General features: G+C 43.3%; 1 protein-coding gene across 2 annotated transcripts in view; it reads right to left on the bottom strand.

Annotated features, from left to right (window-relative positions):
- Positions 1-16,284, bottom strand: part of LOC144596495 (echinoderm microtubule-associated protein-like 6) — a 207,639-nt gene that overhangs the window by 161,885 nt on the left and 29,470 nt on the right. For both annotated transcript variants that reach the window (XM_078404836.1, XM_078404837.1), the window contains exons 4-7: positions 8,868-8,936; positions 6,015-6,200; positions 4,040-4,175; positions 1,783-1,984 (exon numbers count right to left, since the gene is read on the bottom strand). In XM_078404836.1, coding sequence (XP_078260962.1) covers positions 1,783-1,984; positions 4,040-4,175; positions 6,015-6,200; positions 8,868-8,936 — 593 coding nt within the window. The remainder of the gene's footprint in view (positions 1-1,782; positions 1,985-4,039; positions 4,176-6,014; positions 6,201-8,867; positions 8,937-16,284) is intronic.

The raw sequence follows: 16,284 nt of genomic DNA, 5'->3' as shown, positions 1-16,284 counted from the left end.
CCCAAGAATAAGTGGACCATGTTGTTTCACAGATTTCTATATTCTAGAGAAATTCTCCATTTTTTAAATAAAGTATACGGGCTGACGTTTGAGTAGCAATATGAATAATCAATCATGATTTAAGGGACCTCTAAACTGCTTGGTTGCGATTAGTAGATTTGTTAGTAAGGATAAAAATCCAACCTAATATTTGAGACTAATAAAAGTTCCCCAGATAAAGTGTTTCACTGCCTCCAACTGACCTGCTTTCAGCTGTCCGATCAAACATTTGGGGCTTGAACAAGACCATGAGGATAAATTTGTTCAAGCCCCAAATTTTTTACCTCTCTGCTTTTTTGAGGTTTCCTTACGCTATTTTTGGCTTATTTAAACAGGAGATTCCATTTCTGTTCTTTCAATTCTGATATCACCAATTATTCCAATTCATTCCTGTCCCACGTTAGCAGGTATTGTTAGCAATTCTATTCCCTTGGGAACTTCCCCTGTCTCTTTCGAATCTGCAATTATTACATAATTTACATCCTTGTAAATCACCAAATAGTCTCCAAATTACATTTTCTTTTCATAGACATTGAATATCACGTCCTGTAAAGTCAATCAATTTTTGCCAGTCCGCGTGTGAATAAAGTGGTAAAAGTCATAGAGAGATTATAATTTACTCTCTTGCACCCATCTTGTCCTATTATATATTAATGTACGCACCTGACAAGTGGACTTTGTGGAGAATGATCCCCCCATATCCTGTTCACAAGAAGTGGATAACCTGGCTAATTGTCACCTTGTGCACAGACTATAGTGTATACAGTCTATAAAATGCTCTGTAATTCCTCACCTATTCTACACCATTTGCACCTTTGAAACCTATGACCTCTTTCACGATTGAGGATAGGAATACATTTCATAGGAATATCACCACTCGTATGCATCCCTCCAAGTCACACATTATCCTTACTTCTAATTATATCACCATGCCTCCTGTGTCTAAAGCTTGGAACTACTTGGTCTACAGCACGTGGAAATATCTTTACCATAAGCATTAGTGGTTCATCATCACCTTCTTAAGTGCAACCAGGGATGGTTAATAAATGTTCCTCTTGCCAACAATGTTCAGTTTCCCCCAGTATTTTTTTTAATAAAATTAAGCCATATGATGTAGCCACATCACATATTTACACATTAAAGGGAGAGTGTAGAATTTCTAACTCTTATTTCCCTATCAAATCTTGTCTATATTTAATGAACCACAACTTTGCAATTGAAACGGACCATAATTTGGGCTACCAAGCATAAATATTTAGTTAATAGATTAGTAATTGTGGATTTTAGATAAGAGAATTTTTTTTATCAGGTATTAAGTAAATGCGATCTCATAGCTTCTATATTTGTAAACTTGGCGTTGGGGAGTTGAGGGGGCAAAGGTGTAACATGGAGATGCCTATTGCTCTTTACCCAAAACATCGAGCAATAAAGCTAAAAAGGGCCATGCGATTAAAAATGAATGGTTTCTCATCAATGTGGAAATAAAATGGAGGTTGCAGATGAAGCACAAGCAAAAAACGTTTGTTAATTCTTGTAAACCAAGGAATAATGTATGCCAGGTTGATATCATTACCTTACTACGTTACTTAGATTCTGTATAAACCATGATTTTGATATTTTGCTCTTAATAAGATAAGTTAATGGAAAATACTCTTTTTTCCAAAACACAGTTTCAGTGCAGAAATATATTGCCCTATCAAATGGAAAATAAAAGCAAAACCTTGAATATGGTAAGATACTAACCGTACAGATCGATCATCGCTGCCTGTGACAACCAATGGTTTCTTAGGGTGGGCTGCCAAGCCCCAAAGCTCCCCTTCACAATGGCCCTGCATTATTAGGAGAGGCTTGTCACGTTCGCGAACCATCACTTCAAATATTTCGCTATCCTGGGTTCCCGCGAGAATACGGTCCGCCTTCCAGCAAACACTTCTGATTGACAGGCCTTTAAAAAATGAAAGTACAGCAATAAGGATATCTCTGGCACCACAGGACTGTGATCAGTTCAGTTATTAAATTGGATATAGTGAACGTTGCTATCATTAGGAGATAGAAGCTGTAACTGGAATAAACTAGGTATTAAAGAGCATCAGCAACCTCTGAAGAATAAGATTCTTCAAGTTTATAAACAAAATTGCTCCCTTTGACGCTAGTTTCCAGCACACAGGTCCATGGTCTGCAGATTAGATCCAAGTTAGTGCTTGCATTTTGTGACAGGCTACTTCTGTATCAGTGGCCTGTGCTGTCACAGGTCACACGTGCCAATGGATTCTAAGGAGGCTATTCAGTTGTGCACTGCAAAAAATTGGATGTCATAAGTCTCCTTCTTATACCAGTGCATCATGCACACGGAAAACTGGAAAATAAATTGCATTCTTTTGACGCTGTATAGTTATTACCTGATCATTATCAAATTTCTTTTAATATGCCTCACTATATAGAAAAATTAGTGCAGACTATCAAGAATATCAGTTTCATGTCCCATCGGCATCAGTGTATTTGGAGGGCTGTTTCACATCATCACTGTCCGTTACCAATATTGTACTCCAATAATTTCTATGGCCACAGCTTAAGAGAGAACCAGACTTAAAGAAATTTAAGTTCACCATTAAAACCCTGACCTGAGCTACCAATCACCATTTACTCTGCTTCACAAAATGCTTCCACTTCCATCTCCATAAGATTCCAGGTTCTCAACCCATCTATTGCATTGTCATTTCTAGATTTAACTCTTTTGATATTCTCCTGAACAACTTCCCAATGCAAGCTTTTGCAAGATTTCCTAAATTCTGATACCTTTCCTTATTTATCAATGACAGACGCAAAATGCTGGAGTAACTCAATGCATGGCCTCAAAGTAGCATTCTGAATGCTTCTTTTCCACTTATGACAGTCATGGGCCTAAGGTTACCAGGTGTCAGCAGGAAGATTGCACTTTAAGGAAGCTTTGAGCACACTTTTGACTCTTTTTTTCTGTCCATCTGCTAATTTCTTGCCATGAACGAGCTCTGAATAATGTAACATTTGAGAGGATTGTGTTGGGCATGCAAATGTGACCAGTTCAACACTGCTGACCTGTAGTAAAGGGGACATCAATGTTAGGGTCATTGGCCTGGAAAATAATTCTGACATTAACCTGTATATCCTTTGTGAATTTGGAGGAGTTTGCTGGTCCACATTGGTACAATGGTTTCTAATCACCTGATACCACAAATTTAAAATTCAATCCTTTTGTATCTTTATCTCACACTATCAAATGACTGGAATCATATCATATCATCATATCATATATCTACAGCCGGAAACAGGCCTTTTCGGCCCTCCAAGTCCGTGCCGCCCAGTGATCCCCGTACATTAACACTATCCTACACCCACTAGGGACAATTTTTACATTTACCCAGCCAATTAACCTACATACCTGTACGTCTTTGGAGTGTGGGAGGAAACCGAAGATCTCGGAGAAAACCCACGCAGGTCACGGGGAGAACGTACAAACTCCTTACAGTGCAGCACCCGTAGTCAGGATCGAACCTGTGTCTCCGGCGCTGCATTCGCTGTAAAGCAGCAACTCTACCGCTGCGCTACCGTGCCATCACTATCTCCAAATCTAACCCCAACCCCAAACCTTCTAACTCATGTGGCTCTCACTTTCTGTGAATCATAACCCCATTTAATTTAACCTTAATGTTTACCCTACCACCAATCCCTCCCAACACTAGCATCTCTGAATTTAACCATCTTCAGAGAATAGATCTGGAATTCTCACAGTAAACGACTGGGCCATCTTTAGTCTCCAAGGTGTTTGTCACCGCTTTCTGATGCCTCCTCTTTTAGCAACATTTTATTTTGCCAAAGGAGCTTTTAAATGCAAATTGGTAAACTGTTAAATCAAAGAAAATTTAAAACTGTTCATTTTCCAGTAATATAGAGGATGAGTAAATATCCCCTGAAGAATGCCATAGGAAGAATCATGGATTTTGTTAAGGTTACATTTTTATACCTTTATATCCTTGTTCAGTCTCTCGAAGGTCAATTTTTGTGATTGGTTTAAAATCACCGTCCCATAGTCGGATGCATCCATCTCTCCCACCAGTAGCAAAACCTTCTTCACAGGCATACATACTAAATATTCCTGCCTACCAAGGGGGAAAAGAAAACATCGTGAAAATTTAATTGTTAGAATTAACTGGAATATCATGGAACTATATTTGATGCACAAAACATATATTTACCCTACACAAAGGCAGAGCTCCAAAGGAACTTAGACTGGAGAGACAATTATGAAATAGCATCGATCTTCTGCTCACCACTCATCCAGCATTCCTGGATCAGTGAATTTACTCGGTCAACTTTGGCATATTTCTACTTCCCAAGGCCAAACTTGGAATACAACCATTTAAAAAAATAATTTACAACAGTTTGCTGTATAAACTCAGATCATCAACTTTGTCACTGCTTTAGCATAACAGTTCCACATCTGATGCTATATGAACATTTCAAGCTAAAAAAAGTGAATACGTAAAATATTGAGAAAGAAAAGGACAGAGTTTCAGACTAATGAATTGCAGGGGATGAATGAATTTCATCTTATTGACAGAGTGCGAACAACTTAAATCCCAGAGACAGAAATTATGGTAGATAAAATAAAATAAAATTGAACCTGCAGAAAAAATTGGAATAGAAAATACAGAAATAGAACCAAATGTTAATGAAAATCAAAGCCAATGGCTTGAACGAAATAGGTTAAAAAATAGTGAACCCTTACATATTGAAACCCATTGAAATTGCTCACATTCAATTGCAACAAGCAGCAAAACAATTTCTGTATTCAGTAAATACATTGCTCCAGAACTAGGCCTTTAAACACAGCTGAACAAAATTATGGACGTATTCTTCTATAGATAATATATCATGGTTGTATTCACATCCACCACATTTCTTGACATCTCTCCATCCTAATGTCAGCAACTCCTTCCCCTATCCCTATCCACTGCTCCATTCCTGCCCCATATGCACACAGATCTCTGCTTGGATCCTCAATGTTTGTGATGTGGTTTAAAGTCTTGGATGTGAATGTATGAGATATGATCACCAAATCTGCAGATAATTAAAAAATTAGGGTCATATCCAACAAGTAAGATTGCACAAGGCGTAATATAGAGAGTCTCAGAAGTTGGGCAGAGGAACAGCAAATTGAATTTAAACCTGGTAAGTTCAAAGGGACGCATTTTGGAAAAGTAAATAAGGGTGAAAGGTAGGGCCCTAGATTGTGTTGATGAATAGTTGGGCTTGGAATACGTTCATAGATCCCTGAAACTGGCAACACAGTTGGATAAGATGGTGAAAGCATTTTGGATATACCCACATTTGGTCCATATCCTTTTAAACCTATCCTATCTGTGTACCTGTTGAAGTGTTGCTATCGTACTTGAAAAGGTTGCCCCTAAGATTCCTATTCAATCTTTACCCTCTCACCTTAAACCTATATCCTGTGGTTCTTGATTTCCCTGTCCTGGGGAAGTCTCTGTCCATTTACTATCAATTCCGCTAATACTTTATACACCTCTACAAGATCACTACTTACATCCTCGTAAATCTTCAATGCACTCTTTCCAGTTTTGGTAGCACACTTCAGGTTGGCCTGGTTGAAGATCAGGGCTATGATGAACACAGTCTCTAAGTACTTTGTTTCAAGGCTATTGGTTGCTGTCTCCATCTGGTCTCTATCGCTTTTAATTTTTTTGCTATGTTCAGTAACACTGCATTGAGCCTTAGTACCCTTGCCCTGCAGTATATTAAAAACCACACATACCCATCTGTGCAGGGTCATTAGTTCCCGATGCCTTTTTACTTCCTAACTGCTAAAACATTCATGAAATTATATCCTTGCAGTTTGTTTCGAAATTTAAACAGCGACCAATTACATAATGTAACACCAAGGGAAGGATACTATGCACTTCATGCATTTTACTTACTCCATGGGCTCCTTGAATTGTGCGGACCAAATTTAGCCCTTTCCAGACGTAAATGTCGCCATTTAAAGCACCAGAATACGTTGTTTCATCTCTCGCACAGGCTAAACATAATATGGTCTGAAGGTCACCAGTTTTACCAAAAATTCCCCTTTTGGGTGTTAGGGCATTTCCACATAATGTCCAGAACTGCAATAAGTAAAAAAAAATATTTTTCAACATATTTTCACTATCTCATTGTTTTTACAACAGTGACTCATTATTTGGTGAAATTTAGAAACCGTGCAAAAAATGATACTCTGTCCTTCCTACATTTTCTTCATAATCCCAAATTGCCTCTGAAAAGACAAATTTGAAATTATCTTCCTTTGCTAAAGAAAAAGCAATGTTGTCATTTCTTTAAAATCATTCTTTAAAATTTACATTAAAATCATGGAATCCTCTTTTCTGCTTGGCTTCTGCAAAGGTGTCATTATCAGAAGCCACTACTGTTCAGGAATACATCAATGTAGAAAAAGACAAAATGTAAATTTGAACCAGCCTAGTAGTTAATAGTTCAACCCCCACCCACCCCCCTCAAAAAAAGGCAAAATTATAAGATCATGAAAAATGTGCATTCCTCATTCCCCGAATTGTCATTAAATAAACATGAACCTGAATGGATAAATGGAATTACAGCAGTAGGGGGAAGAGAAGAAACACCAAACACCATTCAGAATGGAAGCATCTGGATTCCTAAGTGCATGGACAGAAGTGAAATAAAAGTATTTACAAATTTATGTTTCGTTTAGTTTCGAGATACAGTGCGGAAACAGGCCCTTCGACCCACCGAGTCCAGACTGACCAGTGATCCCCTCACATTAACACTAGGGACAATTTACAGTTTGCACTTATACCAGCCAATTAACCTACAAACCTGTATGTCTTTGGAGTGTGGGAGGAAACCGGAGATCTTGGAGAAAACTCACCCAGTCACGTGAATAACGTACAAACTCCATACAGACAACACCCGTAATCAGGATTGAAACCGGGTCTTGGGTGCTGCAATCGCTGTAAGGCAGCAACTCTACCGCTGCGGCACCATGCCGCCCCTATCCAGACTTCAAGCATTTGATAAATGCCTCCAAAGAAGTCTATTAAACCAAAGGCTTGGAGGTTTGCCGCAAAGTTCAGTGAACCCAATTTGAGAGCCGTAAATATAATAATGAATTGTGGAATTATAGAAAGTGGTGGAATGACATGAAGTAGAATGCATTGATTCAATGCTTTGTGCTGTTCTTTATCATTAGGCACGAAAAAGATCAAGACCACTGAAATCAAATAAGGCAGGTCAGATTGTAGTGAACAACATTGATGTAATATGACAATTAATGGCCATTGAATCGGACAAGTGTTGAGTACCACACAAGGGGATGAAAAATGAAAAACAGGCATCAGAGGTTTTGAAATACTCAAGAATCAAATTGAAAAAGATTTCCAATTGTCAGAACTATTTTCCCAGGGTGGAAATTTCAAAGACAGGAGGGCATAGCTTTAAAAGAAGGGGAGTTATTTCCCAGCGAGGGAAAGTTTAAAGGCTATGTGCAGGGCAAAGAATGGTGAGTGCCTAGAATGTGCGGCCAGGAATGGTGGTGTAGGCATACATCGTGGCATTGAAGAAGCTTCTAGATAGGCCCATGGATTTGCAGGGAATGGTGGAATATGGATCATGTGCAGGCAGAGATTAGGCAATATGTTTGGCACAGACACCGTGGACTGAAGGATCTGCTCCTGTGTTGTACCGTTCTATTCAATGAACAAATGCAACAGGCAAAAGGAACTCCAGATGCCGGAATCTTGCGTAGAAAACAAAGTGCTGTAGTAACTCAGTGGGTCAGTCAACATCTCTGAAGGAATTGGATAGGTGGCATTTCTTATCAGGACCCTTCTTCAGACCCTGACAAACACATTCCATCAATTTAATGAGGAAAACATTTCAACAAGAACATAACAAAGAGTAAGCACTCTGTAACATATACCTTCACACCTGTACTCTCAAAACATTTACAAGATTCTACAAGATTCAAGTAAGACTAAATACTCAGCACAATGGTCAACAATCTTTGCACCATCCAAGACCATAAATCGAATTATTTGATTATTTCCACATGATGTCCAGAACTGCTATAAGAAGTTTTCTTTTTAATCATTTTCACTAAATCATTGTTTTTACAACACCGTGACTAATTATTTGGTGTTGAATTTTAGAAACCATGCAAAATGGACTAACTTTTTACATTTACCATCACTAGTGCAAAATACTGTGGGGGTGTGCAAGAGATATAGAATGCATTGCAACAACACACCCAGACTCTTTCAATAGAACTTTCTTGCACCAAAAGCTCCAACATGCAATAGCACAGTGCTCTGTTTTAACCAAAAATCTTTCTGAAGGCAGAATTTACTTGCAGTTCAGATACATTTAAGCTACAGTCTTTCTGTAAATTAATTTAATGAATGCATTGTAGATTAGATGGTGCAGTAAAATATATGGAAAATTAAATTTGAGTAGATGAAGCTTTTTCAGCTATTTTCAACTGAAGATGAGAGTATTAAGTTCATTCTCTCATTGGCTTTTCACATTATATTTATAAATTATTAGATTGGTTTCTGATATACATCTTATTTAAATAGTCAACTTTTCACATTTCTGCATGATGTCAACTCTGTTTCCATCAATCCATGGTATCAGCATTAGAGTTTTAAAATACCAAAGCCAATTAAAACAGATAAACAGATACACTGTAGTTTGATGAAGGCAATATATAATCTCAGTATTTCTAAACATGAATGATGAGATCCACCCATTTAATTTACCTTAATATGTTTCACTCCACAGCTAACAAGTCTGTTTGGTTGATGAGGATCCCAGGCCACATCGAAAATCTGCCAAGAGATTAAGTTTATTTTTCTACTTCATGCTGAAACTAGTTTTGAGAAAGAGTATAATGTTATAACCTAAAGGATTATGTATAACCATCCATATCTATCAATCCAGAACCAGGATGGAGGGAGGGAGAGGGAAGGAGCAAAACCACCCACGGGAAGGGCCAGATCAAAAACAGTTAAGGGAGGATTAAACAAACCGAGTAGGATAGAAGGAACAAACAGAGGAAGAGGATGAGAAGTACAACAAAAGAAAAGAGTGAAACACAAGACAGGCAACTGAAGCACAATAAGGAGGTTAGAAAGAACAAAATCTTGTGCTAAAGAATTCATGACAGTCTGTGATCTGATAAGCTCTCTATAACTTAAGTGGTGTCACATATTTTGTCCAAGGAATTAGCCTGACTTCTCTGAAGCCGGGTATCAGTCAGGTATCTGCGCATTGATTTTGTTATAATCTTCAATTACAGTAAAACTTAAACCAACATATTTGTAGGCCAAGCAGGACCTTTTTCCACCTGATTGCATTTCTGGACAATTGGATACCAGATAGTCAGTTTTAACATTTAACTTGCTGTTCTCATTTAAATATATTAAAACGTGGTTGTAAATTACTTATGCTGATGCTTTTGATAATTTAGAAGCAGTTATTGTTTCACATTGCAGTCAATCCTGTAAAAATATAGAACCATAAGCAGAGCAGGCATTGAGATATTTCATTACTTTCAAATATATTCACTATTGAAGAATAAAGACTCTACAAAAAGGAATGATTTATCTGTGACTAAAGTAGGAAATTATGGAGCATATTAAATTGAAAGGTTCATCATGTTGCAAAGATTAATAGAACAGTGTAGCGACCATAGAGAATGGTCCAGGTCGTCGAACCCTCGGATTGGCCAGCGAGGTCACGTGGGAACGCGATCATGGGGATTGGTCCAGGGAACGACATCGCTGATTGGCCAGCGATGTCATGTGCGCGTTTGGCGCCTGATTTAGTCAGTTCGGCGAAGTCTTCAAGGAAGACAGTAAGTTTGTATTGGTTGTCCTGTACCTTGTTGTTTAACTCTGTATTCGTGTATTGCGGCTGCAATAAACTTCGTCTACAACCAACAAGTTTCGGACTCGCCATATTGGTGACCCCGACGTGATCTGGACGATCACCGACTGAGCAGGAACCCGACGCCTCGTTGACGATGACCGAGCAGGGCACACCGGAGTCAAGCGCGGCAGGCGTTCATCTTCCGTTATTTTGGACGTACGCACCGCAAGCTTGGTTTATCCACGCCGAGGCTCAATTCCATATAAAGAAGGTGTCGGACGAATCCACGAAGTACTTCTACCTCGTCAGCGCTCTATCGCCGGACACAACCAAGCGCGTGATGCGGTTCATCGTAAATTCACCTGCGGAAGACAAGTACGAGGCCATGAAGAAGGTATTACTGCGAACCTTCGGGTTGAATAAGCATGGTGGTGCGGCAAAACTTCTGCACCTACCGGATCTTGGAGACCAACTGCCTTCCGTCCTCATGGCCGAAATGATGATGCTAGCCGGTGAGCATACGGACTGCCCGATGTTTGAACAGGCATTCCGCGAGAAACTTCCCGAGGATGTCCGACTGCTGCTTACGGATTGTTCTTTTAAGGACCCCGAAGCATATGCAGCGAAAGCAGACGCGCTCATAGCGGCAAAAAACAAGGCAAGTGGTTCAATCAACAAAGTCTCGACATCGGTGACCACGCCACAGCGACGGCAAGATGGCGCCCCGTCTCCCGCCAATTCTCCGAAAGCCCGCCAAAAAGATCCGCACAAGCGCGGCTGGTGCTATTATCACCTACGATGGGGTAACGAATCCCGCAACTGTCGTTTGCCTTGTACCTTCGCCGGAAATGCCTCGGCCGATCGTACATAGGGGCAGTTACGATTGGCCAGAACCGGCGCCTCTATGTCCATGATCGATTCACGGACACAGAATTTTTGGTAGACACGGGAGCCATCGTCAGCATAGTGCCGCCGACCGACCTCGAAACCAGATCGGGTAAGACAGGTCCCACCCTCATCGCGGTTAATGGCAGCCCAATTCGCACTTTCGGTACACGGAAGATGTCTCTTGTGTTAGGCCTCCGCACGTACGAATGGCCATTCATCATAGCCGACGTCAAACAAGCGATCCTGGGCGCAGATTTTCTCTGGGCTTTTTCACTGGTTCCTGATGTCCGCGGTAACGACCTCCGACCCTCCGCCGAAGATGAGCACGTCGCTCCGACAATCGCCTCCTCGCCCAGCCCTACTGTCCAGGCCGTCGTCGCGGCCCCCGACTCGTATGCTGCGATTCTGGCAGAGTTCCGAGAGCTGCTCGTCCAACGTTTTGACGCACCTTCGGCTAAGCACGGTGTGGTCCATCACATCCGCACCGAAGGCCCTCCCGTTTTCGCTCGGGCCAGGAGACTACCGCCAGACAAACTGGTGGTGGCAAGGGCGGAGTTCAGGAAGATGGAGGAAATGGGAATTGTCCGTCAGTCTGACAGCCCGTGGGTCTCGCCGTTACACATGGTCTCCAAGGCATCTGGGGGGTGGAGGCCATGTGGCGATTATCGGCGTCTCAATGCTGTCACCACGGCTGATCGCTACCCCATACCGCACCTACAGGACTTTTCATCTGGGCTGGAAGGAGCGGTGGTGTTTTCCAAAATCGATTTGGTGCGAGGATACCATCAGATTCCGGTGCGACCGGAGGACATACAAAAAACTGCAACTATTACTCCGTTCGGGTTGTTTGAATGGTTGCGTATGCCTTTCGGTTTAAAGAACGCGGCACAGGCTTTCCAGCGACTGATGGACCGCGTGGGCCGGGGTTTACCCTTTTTGTTTATTTATTTAGACGACATCCTGGTAGCCAGCCCCTCAGTGCAGGAACACCAGGCCCATTTGCGGACCGTGTTCCAGCGGCTCCAAGACCACGGGCTCATTATCCAACCCTCCAAATGTCAATTCGGCCTGCCTGCCCTCGATTTCCTAGGGCACAGAATTACTCCTGCCGGCGCCGCCCCTTTGCCCGAGAAGGTGGAAGCTATCCGGGCTTTTCCCAGGCCCACCACAGTAAAAGGGCTGCAGGAGTTCGTAGGCATGGTTAATTTCTACCATAGATTCGTTCCGGCAGCGGCGCGAGTCCTGCGCCCGCTTTTCCAATGCCTTGCAGGGAATCCGGTAGAGTTGTTGTGGTCCCCGACCGCAGAGTCGGCTTTTACGGCAGCTAAGGCAGCCTTGGCAGACGCCACCATGTTGGTCCATCCGAGCCCCTCCGCCCCCACGGCCCTGACGGTTGACGCCTCTGACGTGGCGGTGGGTGGGGTTCTGGAGCAGCAGGTCGGTGGCCGTTGGCAGCCTTTAGCGTTTTTCAGCCGGCAACTAAATTCGGCCGAGCTGAAATATAGCGCATTTGACCGAGAGCTTCTAGCTCTCTATTTAGCTGTCCGTCATTTCAGGTATTTCCTCGAGGGCCGCCCATTCGTGGCATTTACGGACCACAAGCCATTAACATTTGCTTTTTTGAAATTGTCTGACCCATGGTCGGCCCGCCAGCAGCGGCACCTGACTGCTATCTCCGAATTTACCACAGATGTCCGTCATATCGCGGGTAAGCTTAATGCCGTTGCTGACGCCCTGTCTAGACCTGCTTTTCCCCCTATTTCGGCGGTGGACTGCGAAGTGGATCCCCAGGAGCTCGCGGAGGCACAGCTCCTAGCGGATACCGTTTCGGCTTACCAGTCCACCACTTCGGGATTGAAGTTGGCCCAGGTAGCTTGTGGGTCGGAGGGCACGAAAGTCTGGTGCGATGTTTCTCTTCCTCGTCCCAGGCCGGTAGTACCGCCCTCCCTTCAGCGCCGGGTTTTCGATGCCATTCATGGGCTGGCGCACCCGTCCATCCGCTCCACCTCTGCCTTGGTAGCAGCGAGATTTGTCTGGCATGGCCTGCGGAAACAGGTAGCGGGGTGGGCACGTTCCTGCGTGCCCTGTCAGACCGCTAAAGTCCAGCGCCACGTCCAGCCCCCCCGTACAGGATTTCGAGGTCCCGGCTTTTCGTTTTTTCCACATCCACGTGGATTTGGTCGGGCCTTTGCCTTCCTCCCGGGGCTACACCCACCTCCTCACGGTGGTGGATCGGTTCACCCGGTGGCCAGAGGCTTTCCCATTGTTTGATATCTCGTCAGCGTCTTGTGCTAGGACTTTGGCCCTTCATTGGGTAGCTCGTTTCGGGGTCCCGGCAGTTATTACAACTGACAGAGGGCCACAGTTCACTTCGTCCCTCTGGGCCGCGCTGGCGGAACTGTACGGGTCCAAGTTACAACCCACAACTGCATATCACCCCCAGGCAAATGGACTCGTAGAAAGGTTCCACCGCCAACTTAAGGCGTCCCTCAGTGCAAGGCTTGAAGGCCCGGACTGGGTAGACCAACTCCCTTGGGTTCTTTTGGGCATCCGGACTGCTCCTAAGCCAGATCTCGGTGCGTCGTCCGCAGAGCTAGTATATGGCTCGACACTTCGAGTACCCGGAGATCTGTTTCCGGACCCTTCAGCCCTGCTCCCTACAGTCCCATCAGCGTTAGCATCTCTCCGGGAACGGGTGGGCTCCCTGGCTCCAGTGCCGACTTCACGTCATGGGTGTCCCATGGTACATGAACCGTCTTCCCTGAAGGACTGTGAGTTTGTTTTTCTGCGTAAAGATGCCCATCGCGCCCCGTTGCAGAGGGTCTATCAAGGGCCGTTCCGGGTTTTACGTAAGGGAACGGCTACTTTCACCTTAGACATGGGCGGCAAGAGTGAACTAGTCTCGGTGTCCCGGCTCAAACCTGCCCATTTGGACCCGGATCAACCAGTCCTGGTCGGGCAAACCCCTAGGAGAGGCCGACCTCCGTTAGTTCCGCCCAGTCCAGAAACCCCCGTTCCGACAGTTCCTCCAGGACCCCCCGTTTCGGCAGTTCCTCCAGGACCCCCCGTGCCGGTAGTTCCTCCAGAACCTCTCGTTCCGGCTGTTCCACCAAGTCCGGAACCTCCGGCTCCTGTGGTTCAGGCTGTCCCTCTCCGTACTCGTTATGGTCGCGAAATCCGGCTCCCAGCTAGGTTCCACACCTCGGGTTCTGGGGGGGGTCATGTAGCGACCATAGAGAATGGTCCAGGTCGTCGAACCCTCGGATTGGCCAGCGAGGTCACGTGGGAACGCGACCATGGGGATTGGTCCAGGGAACGACATCGCTGATTGGCCAGCGATGTCATGTGCGCGTTTGGCGCCTGATTTAGTCAGTTCGGCGAAGTCTTCAAGGAAGACAGTAAGTTTGTATTGGTTGTCCTGTACCTTGTTGTTTAACTCTGTATTCGTGTATTGCGGCTGCAATAAACTTCGTCTACAACCAACAAGTTTCGGACTCGCCATAACAGAATAGTACAGCACAGGAACATTTCAGCCCACAACATTTGTGCCAAACATGCCATTAAACTGATCTCATCTGCCTGCACATGATCCATATCTCTCTATTCCCTGCCTGTGCCTATCTAAAAGCCTCCTAAATGCTACTATCATATCTGCCTCTACCACCACCCTTGGCAATGCGCACCAGATCCCCCCAACTCATGGTATAAAAAACTTGCCCCACAGCTCTCCATTAAATTTTCCCCCTCTCGCCTCATAACTATGACCTTTAGTGTTGGACATTTCCACCCTGTGAAAAGGTTTCGACTGTCTACCCAACCTATGCCTCGCATAATTTTATATACTTCTATCAAGTCTCTCCTCAACCTCTGACTTTCCAGAGAAAACAATCTAAGCCTATCCAACCCTCCCTGTAGGGATCAGGTAGCATTCAGGTAAATCCAGTAGCATTCTACTTTACACCCTCTCTAAATCCTCCACACCTTTCCTTCAATGGGATGATCAGAACTGCATGCAATACTCCAAATGTGGCCTAATCAAATTCCAATAGAGCTGCATCATGACATCCTGACACATTTATTCAATGCCTCAAACAATGACGGTAAGCATACCATTTGTCTTCTTTACCACCCTATCTGCTTGTGCTGCCATGAGCTATGAACTTTGACTCCAAGATCCCTCTGCCATGAACTGTATACACTCTCCTTCCATTCAACCTCCCAAAGTGCAACATCTGATAGTTGCTCGGATTAAACTCCATTTAGCATTTATCCCCCCCCCCATTTCTGCAGCTGATCTATATCCTACTGTATCTTCTGATAGCATTCCTCACTATCTGCAATTCCAGTTTTGGTGTTGTAAGCAAACTTACTCACCAACCCATCTATGTTTACGTCAAAGTTATTTATATATATATCACAAACAGAGGTCCCAGCTCAAATCCCTGTGGAACTCCACAAGTCACAGACCTCCAGCCAGAATATCTACCTTCCACCACATCTCTGTCTTCTATGAATAAGTCAGTTCTGAATCCACACAAACAGATTGAATCCCGAACATCTTAATCTTTTGGATCAGCCTACAATGAGGGACCTTATCAAAAGCCTTGCCAAAATCCATGTAAACAACATGGCAAGACTCTTAGCATTGATGTGCAGAGGTATCTTGGAGTCCAACTTCATAATTCACTAAAGGTGGCTGCACAAGGTGATAAAGAAGGTATTATGGTATGCTTGCCTTCATTGCTAGGGGCATCATTGTATAATTATGGCAAGATAAATTAAAAGCATCCTACTAACAGCAGAAATTCCAGGAGCAAAAATAGGACGGGGAGAATCTGTAACAAGATTTTCACATTAATGAGCTGCCTATTTAAGATAGGGATGAAGAGCAATTTCTTCTGACAGAACTGTAGATGCTGATACTTTGAATATATTCAAGATCGAGATAGATTTATGCAAAGGATAGTGGGGACAGGTTGGAACCTGAAGCTAAGCAAAGATCAGATCAGCCACATTATTGAAATGCAAAATAGGTTCAAATAGAAGCTGCAAGAGTCACTGGAATGTATAAACTTATTTTAAAGTGCACCCGATATTAATTAGTGTTTTAATATTTTTGCTACAATGAAATAATGTTTGTAAAGATTTAATCAAATAGAGCATATTTTAACTCTATTGAAATATTGCAAGGTCAAGAAGCAAACCATGATAATCAGTTAAGTAAAAAAATAATACTAACTGCAAAGAAAGGGCTGCAACAAAATCATATTTAAGTTTGATTGGATGTGGAAGCCAAAGCTCTAATTCACTGTCTGTTTTGGAAGCAGACATATAGGCTGGAACAGAACAACTACATAAATCTACTTGGAATAAAATTCACATGAGAATAAATGTACCATTTGAGGAGTAGCAATGGGA

This window comes from Rhinoraja longicauda, chromosome 9 (genome assembly GCF_053455715.1).
Source record: "Rhinoraja longicauda isolate Sanriku21f chromosome 9, sRhiLon1.1, whole genome shotgun sequence".
NCBI classification, from domain to species: domain Eukaryota; kingdom Metazoa; phylum Chordata; class Chondrichthyes; order Rajiformes; family Arhynchobatidae; genus Rhinoraja; species Rhinoraja longicauda.
The sequence above is the reverse complement of the archived record's forward strand: the minus strand, read 5'-3'. Positions and strand labels throughout refer to the sequence as shown.